Raw genomic sequence first — 8,402 nt, 5'->3', positions numbered from 1 at the left:
ACTTTTTAGCGTAGTTCGAATATGATGAAATCAATCGCGTAGTATTCGTTCATTGGCGATAGGCTATATACTTTTTATTTTCAGGCTGTAAGCTCTATCTAGATGTAGATAGCGTTATCACTAACGCGTTCGTAGCTCAAAAAGAACCGCAGATTACCAAAGATTATTTTATATTTATTTATTTACTTTATATATGTAAGCTCGTTGAATAAATGAAACGATCAAACGGTTAGTAGTTTTATTCAAGGTATGATGTGCCGTCCCGGGGCAATCCGATTGTTGGGACGCTTCAGGGAGCATTTTCGTTTTAGCCGAACCTTGTGTGTTGGAGGTCCAGATGTATGAAGTTCACAAATGTATTGCAGAGATTTGTTGCAATTGTGAACGGTCCACGAATGGTTGGTAGTTACGGCTACGCATCCTGCTTGACGAGTTTTACTGTAATTTTAACAAAACAGATCGTATATAACAACTGTAATTGCTGTTCCAATACTTACCTAGGGTGTCCCGGAGCCCACGCTCGGTATAGGAAACATTCCAAAGGTTCTTTTCCAGATGTGATGAAAGCGCCCTTGGTAATCTCATTTAGTCCCACATAAGCTTCTCCCAAAGTTACATTTTCCTTAATGCTGGTAATGTTTCTATTCATGTTTGCTCCTGCTTCATTGGCAACCATTTTCGAAAGCATATTGGTTCGTATTTCACTGACCACGTGAGCTAAGCTGCCACCCAGCGTGTGACATACGTTAAACGCCTGGGTGTAATTTAGCTTATTATCATTCAGAATAAACATTCCCACCGATGGAATACATGTAGCGTTCTCCGATGCTTAAACATTCGCAAATCGGAATTATAATTGATTGGGTTTCATTCTGAAAAGCAGTGTACTTACGTGGTGGCCTAGTGAAGAGACTATAGTAATCGAAACGAGTATCGTTGACAATAGTCGAAAGGTTCCGGTACTCAGGACACTCCAGAACCTGGCAGTTGAAGAACTCCTCCGGATCGGCAGTGATCGTATCCGTGCCCTTAGATGGAGTGGTGGATTGATTGGACTTAGCAGCCTCCTGAGCCTTCAACACTTCGAAAAAGTTCGTTTCGTTGCGCTCCTTGGGTCCGTAATTGAATGCCATTCCGTGTTTTTTGCGTGCATAATCGGCACAGTCGGCTACGCTGTTGACATTGATGAGTCCAACTATAGTTCGATTAGATCGCTGACAATGGCGAAGAGCATGGAAACGATGTTTGATATTCTGACGGAGACGAGTGCAGGTTTGTTCGCTAGAAACTGTGGATAGAACGACTATAATGCATACGGTGATCGTATTCAGAATACGCATTTTGTACACGACTGTTATTGTGAACTGATTTACGATGAATGTGCAACAGAATTCAGTTTTAGATCGAGAGTCATACCAAGTGTAATCTCTGGTCTTTGAAGTGACAGATGTCTGGTAGGATGAATGCATACCCATTATTATTGACTTTGTTCGTATCACACTGATACATTATATGTAGACTAGACACGTGTTTTTTTAATGGAGTGATAGACTTTGAGGTTTTTCACTTGATAAAATGTATCTCATACGTTAACGTCATATAGGTACATTATTCCCTTGAAACCGGTGGCATGTTTAAACTTTGATATATGAACCAAGTTTGAATATTGTATATAATTTATCACAGTCACATTAACAGATGCAGAAAAATCCTGGCTCAATGTATGTAAAATGTGTAAATACGAGTGAAAGCATTTTCCTGCGATCTCAAAACAAAGTTCTCGTTTTACTCTGGTTCCAATTGCCTTCACGGATGCTACGAATTTGAATCCGCTGATACTGCGATTTGACGACTGAGTGCGAGTCAGATATAATAAACAGGTTGTGAAAAGTAAAAACAAGTAAAAATGCTTCAACCCGATTTGATTGCATAGGATATCGTCGAGTAGACACTGTAGTAGCATAAATGCATATAATCTCTTACGAACGATTCTTCCTAATTTCATTCAAATTTCCTTTTTTAATTTTGAACTTCTAGGGGTAAGTCTTTAAAATTTCCACGGGTAGTTCTTCCAGACTTCCACAGGATATTTTTCCAAATTTCAACAGGAGATTCTTATGAATTTGATAGAAAATTCCACGGAAAATTTCAATGAATTCTCTTCTTAATTTCCACGAAGAGTATTGCCTTATTTTCATAGGTTTGTTTCCGAAATTTTACGGAAATTCCACCGATATTACAAAAGAAATTCTTCAGAATTTCAGAATGAAATTTTTCTAGTTGTTCACGAGAAATTCATCCGCCCTTCACGATAAATTTTCTCACCTTCGCTCGAGAATTTGAGTTTGCAAGGAAAATTCTTAAGAATTTCCAAAGGAAATCTTTTCTTATTTACACAAGACATTCTTAGCATTTTGTCCACATTCCAATAAGGCTTCCCATGAAATTTCAACAAGAAATTCATCAGATTTCGAGATGATTTATTTTATTCATACGGAAAATTCTTCTAAGTTTCTTTTGAATCCAGGGATATAAAATCTTGAATCCAACTGGATCTTTTTCATTATTTTAAGCAGATAATATGAAATTCAACTCAAACAATTGACGTAAAATTTAATTTACGATTGAATTTGTTGCTGTTATTTTTAATCATAGAAGAGATGATTTGTTCAATTTATCGTCGAATATTTTATGTATCGCTTCAAATATTTTCACAGAAATCTAAATTTTGTAAAGGTGTCAGGATTACCGGAAAAGTGTCCACTCAGATTCTGGAGACATGTAGCTTAGGGTGGTTCAAAAAATCGATTTTGCTCCACAGTGCTCATCTAATTCTTTAGCATGTTCTGAGTGTCCTCTGAAGATTTGAGCTCATTTGGATTAAAACTGATTTAGCGCAAGCCGTTTCAAGTTTGCATGCAAATTAGTATGGGGAAATTTATTTTTTCATTATACTGTTAATGACGTTCCCCCATTAAGCGCCGGTTAAAAGAAAACCTACCTAGCTAAAGGGAATACTCAACAGCTTTCACCCAACGAAAATCGCATGTTGATTAATCACCCCAATAATTAGTAATCGATTTTAAGACAGGTTGCGAATCTTTAGTCATGATCGTTAAACTTCATTGAGGGCATCACTGAAATGTGCAGTGAAACATAGTAGCCTGAATTTGTGTGTGCCATCTTTCGCGCCACGAGCAGCAATGTTGCCTGTTGATGAGTTATGCTATTAGCTCCAGAAAACTACGGTATAGATTAAATTCGATTACTAATTAGTGGGGCGATTAGTCAACATGCGATTTTCGTTGGGTGAAAACTGTTGAGTATTCCCTTTAGCTAGGTAGGTTTTCTTTTAACCTGCGCTTAATGGGGGAACGTCATTAACAGTATAATGAAAAAATAATTTTCTCCATACTAATTTGCATGCAAACTTGAAACGGTTTGTGCTAAATCAATTGTTATCCAAATGAGCTCAAATTTTCAGAGGACACTCAGAACATGGCAAAGAATCAGATGAGCACTGTGGAGAAAAATCGATTTTTGAACCACCCTATTGTAGCAGTATCAGACATCAGGAAAGTGGAAAATTGAGTGCTGGAGTGCAACCGTGCCACAGTGGGGAAAAAGCGACGCAAAAAGGTACTTATTTATTGCGGCTACATGATGCGGCAGAGAAATACCCTTCCTTAAAGGAAAATTCACGACAAATCGAATGGTGCTATTTTCGTTCGCCGGAAATTATGGGAACTGGCCGTTTTGCCCCATTTACCCCTGAAAACATATTTTTTGTATGGCAGCTATACTTAAAAACCGATTGCGGCTACCCCTATGTTTTCTAATGTTTATTTTGCAGAGAATAGTGGGCCCTCCTTAGCCGTGCGGTAAGACGCAGGGCTACAAAGCAAGACCATGCTGAGGGTGGCTGGGTTCGATTCCCGGTGCCGGTCTAGGCAATTTTCGGATTGGAAATTGTCTCGACTTCCCTGGGCATAAAAGTATCATCGTGCTAGCCTCACGATATACGAATGCAAAAATGGTAACCTGGCTAAGAAACCTCGCAGTTAATAACTGTGGAAGTGCTTAACCCGTTTCGGTCTGACCTAGAAATCAAAATTGAAATAACCCGTGTAGGCTCATTTTTCGTCCGATTGCCATGAAATTTTCAGGGAAGAAGCGTCATCATGTCTATTTTTTGGTACTTGACTTGATTTGACCATGGTGCCAATCCGGCCGGATTTATTAAGGGGGGGTCCTGGGTCAGATGCAGTAAAAAACGGGTCATTTTTTTAAAACCTTTGATAAATGAACGAAAGTGACCAGAATGCTGATGCAAACGTGGTCAATCATCATTGACCAGTATCAGAAGTTAGTTTTGATACATTTGAATCACCAGGACATGGTTCCGGATGTTCCGGGAACCTGGTTCCCTGGGGTATCCCTGGGGTGGTGGACACTTTTCAAGTGGACACAACCCAGTCTTGCGACATATCAAACTTCATGGTTTTGGAAGAGAATCCTAATAGATGAGTTTTTGGGAGGTTTTGGACACATTGGCCACATCCGGAAGTGTTCCCGGGAGCCTGGTTCCCTCAAGAAAGTGGACAAATCTCGATTAGCACCGAAACCCATCTTGCGACGCATCAAACTCCATGATTTTGAAAGACAAGCTCAATAGATGGTTTTTTAAAGAGATTTTGGACACATTGGCCACGTTTGGAAGTGTTTCCGGGAACCTGGTTCCCGCAGGGAAGCGAACAAATTTCGATAAGCACCGGGACCCATCTTGCGACACATCAAACTCCATGGTTTTGAAAGACAAGCTCAATTAATGGGTTTTTGAGAGATTTTGGACACATTGGCCACGTCCGGAAGTGTTCCCGGAAACCTGGTTCCCTCAGGGAAGTGGACAAATTTTGATTAGCACCGAAACTCATCTTGCGACATATCAAACTCCCTGATTTTGAAAGACACGCACAGCACATGATTTTTTGAGAGGTTTTGGACACATTGGCCTCGTCCGTAAGTGTTCCCGAGAGCCTGGTTCCCTCAGGGAAGCGGACAAATTTCGATTAGCACCGAGACCCATCTTGCGACACACCAAACTCCATGATTTTGAAAGACAAGCTCAATAGATGGGTTTTTTTCAGAGATTTTGGACACATTGGCCACGTTCGGAAGTGTTCCCGGGAACCTGGTTCCCTCAAGAAAGTGGACAAATTTCTATTAGCACCGAAACCCAACTTGCGACATACCAAACTCCATGATTTTGGAAGACAAGTTCAATAGATGAGTTTTTGCGAGATTTTGGACACATTGGCCACGTTCTGAAGTGTTCCCGGGAGCTTGGTTCCCTCAGGGAAGCGGACAAATTTCGATTAGCACCGGAACCCATCTTGCGACACATCAAACTCCATGATTTTGAAAGACAAGCTCAATTAATGGGTTTTTGAGAGATTTTGGACACATTGGCCACGTCCGGAAGTGTTCCTGGGAACCTGGTTCCCTCAAGGAAGTGGAAAAATTTCGATTAGCACCGAAACCCATCTTGCGACATATCAAACTCCATGATTTTGGAAGACAAGCTCAATAGATGAGTTTTTGAGAGGTTTTGGACACATTGGCCACGTCCGGAAGTGTTCCCGGGAACCTGGTTCCCTCAAGAAAGTGGACAAATCTTGCCTAGCACCAAAACCCATCTTGCGACATATCAAACTCCATGATTTTGAAAGACAAACTCAATAGATGGGTTTTTGAGAGATTTTAGACACATTGGCCACATCCGAAAATGTTCCCAGGAGCCTGGTTCCCTCAGGAAATTGGACCAATCCCGCCTACCAACAAAACTCATCTTACGACATGTCAAACTCCATAATTTTGGAAGACAAACTCAATAGATGAATTTCAGAGAGATTTTGGACACATTGCCCACGTTCGGAAGTGTTCCCGGGAGCCTGGTTCCCTCAGGGAAGCAAACAAATTTAGATTAGCGCCGGAACCCATCTTGCGTCATGATTTTGAAAGACAAGCTCAATAAATGAGTTTTTGAGAGGTTTTGGACACATTGGCTACGTCCGGAAGTGTTCCCGGGAGCCTGGTTCCCTCAAGAAAGTGGACAAATCTTGCCTAGCACCAAAACCCATCTTGCGACATATCAAACTCCATGATTTTGAAAGACAAGCTCAATAGATGAGTTTTTGAGAGATTTTGGACACATTGGCCACGTTCGGAAGTGTTCCCGGGAGCCTGGTTCCCTCAGGGAAGCGGGCAAATTTCGATTAGCACCGAAACCCATTTTGCGACATATCAAACTTCATGATTTTGGAAGACAAGCTCAATAGATGAGTTTTTGAGAGGTTTTGGACACATTGGCCACATCCGAAAATGTTCCCAGGAGCCTGGTTCCCTCAAGAAATAGGACAAATCCCGCCTACCAACAAAACTCATCTTGAGACATGTCAATCTCCATAATTTTGGAAGACAAGCTCAATAGATGAATTTTTGAGAGATTTTGGACACATTGGCCACGTTCGGAAGTGTTCCCGGGAGCCTGGTTCCCTCAGGGAAGCGGACAAATTTCGATTAGCACCGAAACCCATCTTGCGCATCAAACTCCATGGTTTTGAAAGACAAGCTCAATAGATGGGTTTTTGAGAGATTTTGGACACATTGGCCACGTTCGGAAGTGTTCCCGGGAGCCTGGTTCCCTCAGGGAAGCAAACAAATTTAGATTAGCGCCGGAACCCATCTTGCGGTATGCCAAACTCCATGATTTTGAAAGACAAGCTCAATAAATGAGTCTCTAAAAGGTTTTGGACACATTGGTTACGTCCGGAAGTGTTCCCGGGTACCTGATTCCCTCAGGGAAGCGGACAAATTTCGATTGGGACCGAAACCCATCTTGTGACATATCAAACTCCATGATTTTGAAAGACAAATTGAATACATGATTTTTTTTTTAGATTTTGGACACATTGGCAACGACCGGAAAATTTGTCCACTTCCCTGAGGGAACCTGTCTCCCGGGAACACTTTCGGACGTGATCAACGTGTCCAAAATCTGTCAAAAAATCATGTATTGTGCTTGTTTTTCAAAATCATGGAGTTTGATATATCGCAAGATGGGTTTTGGTGCTAGGCAAAATTTGTCCACTTTCTTGGGGGAACCAATTTCCCGGGAACACTTCCGGACGTGACCAATGTGTCCAAAATCTCTAAAAAAAACCTTCTATTGAGCTTGTCTTTCAAAACCATGGAGTTTGATGTGTCGCAAGATGAGTTTCAATGCATATCGAAATTTGTACGCTTCCCTGAGGGAACCAGGTACCCGGGAACACTTCCGGACGTGGCCAATGTGTCCAAAATCTCTCAAAAACTCATCTATTGAGCCTGTCTTTCAAAACCATGGAGTTTGATGTGTCGCAAGATGAGTTTCGGTGCTTATCGAAATTTGTCCGCTTCCCTGAGGGAATCAGGTACCCGGGAACACTTCCGGACGTGGCCAATGTGTCCAAAACCTCTCGAAAACCCATCTATTGAGGTTGTCTTTCAAAATCATGGAGTTTGACATGTCGCAAGATGGGTTTCGGTGCTAATCGAAATTTGTTTGCTTCCCTGAGGGAATCAGGTACCCGGGAACACTTCCGGACGTGGCCAATGTGTCCGAAATCTATCAAAAACCCATTAATTGAGCTTGTCTTTCAAAATCATGGAGTTTGACATGTCGCAATATGGGTGTCGGTGCTTATCGAAATTTGTCTGCTTCCCTGAGGGAACAAGGTACCCGGGAACACTTCCGGACGTGGCCAATGTGTCCAAAACCTCCCAAAACTCATCTATTAGGATTCTCTTCCAAAACCATGAAGTTTGATATGTCGCAAGACTGGGTTGTGTCCACTTGAAAAGTGTCCACCACCCCAGGGATACCCCAGGGAACCAGGTTCCCGGAACATCCGGAACCATGTCCTGGTGATTCAAATGTATCAAAACTAACTTCTGATGCTGGTCAATGATGATTGACCACGTTTGCATCAGCATTCTGGTCACTTTCGTTCATTTATCAATGGTTTTAAAAAAATGACCCGTTTTTGACTGCATCTGACCCAGGACCCCCCCTTAATAAATCCGGCCGGATTGGCACCATGGTCAAATCAAGTCATGTGCCAAAAAATAGACATGATGACGCTTCTTCCCTGAAAATTTCATGGCAATCGGACGAAAAATGAGCCTACACGGGTTATTTCAATTTTGATTTCTAGGTCAGACCGAAACGGGTTAATGAACACTAAGCTGCGAGGCGGCTCTGTCCCAGTGTGGGGATGTAATGCCAATAAGAAGAAGAAGAAGATAGTGACCGGCATAATAAAAAGCCCACTAGCCGTTTTTCATACAAAATGGTCAACTTT

At 41.7% G+C, this 8,402-nt stretch overlaps 1 protein-coding gene across 1 annotated transcript; it reads right to left on the bottom strand.

The window, feature by feature from the left end:
• Positions 1-71: 71 nt before the first annotated feature.
• LOC134213292 (uncharacterized) lies at positions 72-1,340 on the bottom strand. The gene is made up of 3 exons (XM_062692226.1): positions 893-1,340; positions 498-828; positions 72-438 (listed from the first exon to the last, which is right to left on the bottom strand). The coding sequence occupies exons 1-3, from the start codon at positions 1,338-1,340 to the stop codon at positions 243-245; spliced, it is 975 nt and encodes a 324-aa protein (XP_062548210.1). The 3' UTR covers positions 72-242.
• Between the last annotated feature and the right edge of the window lie 7,062 nt (positions 1,341-8,402).

Source organism: Armigeres subalbatus, chromosome 2 (genome assembly GCF_024139115.2).
Source record: "Armigeres subalbatus isolate Guangzhou_Male chromosome 2, GZ_Asu_2, whole genome shotgun sequence".
Classification (NCBI taxonomy): domain Eukaryota; kingdom Metazoa; phylum Arthropoda; class Insecta; order Diptera; family Culicidae; genus Armigeres; species Armigeres subalbatus.
This window is presented reverse-complemented; position numbering and strand designations above follow the sequence as displayed.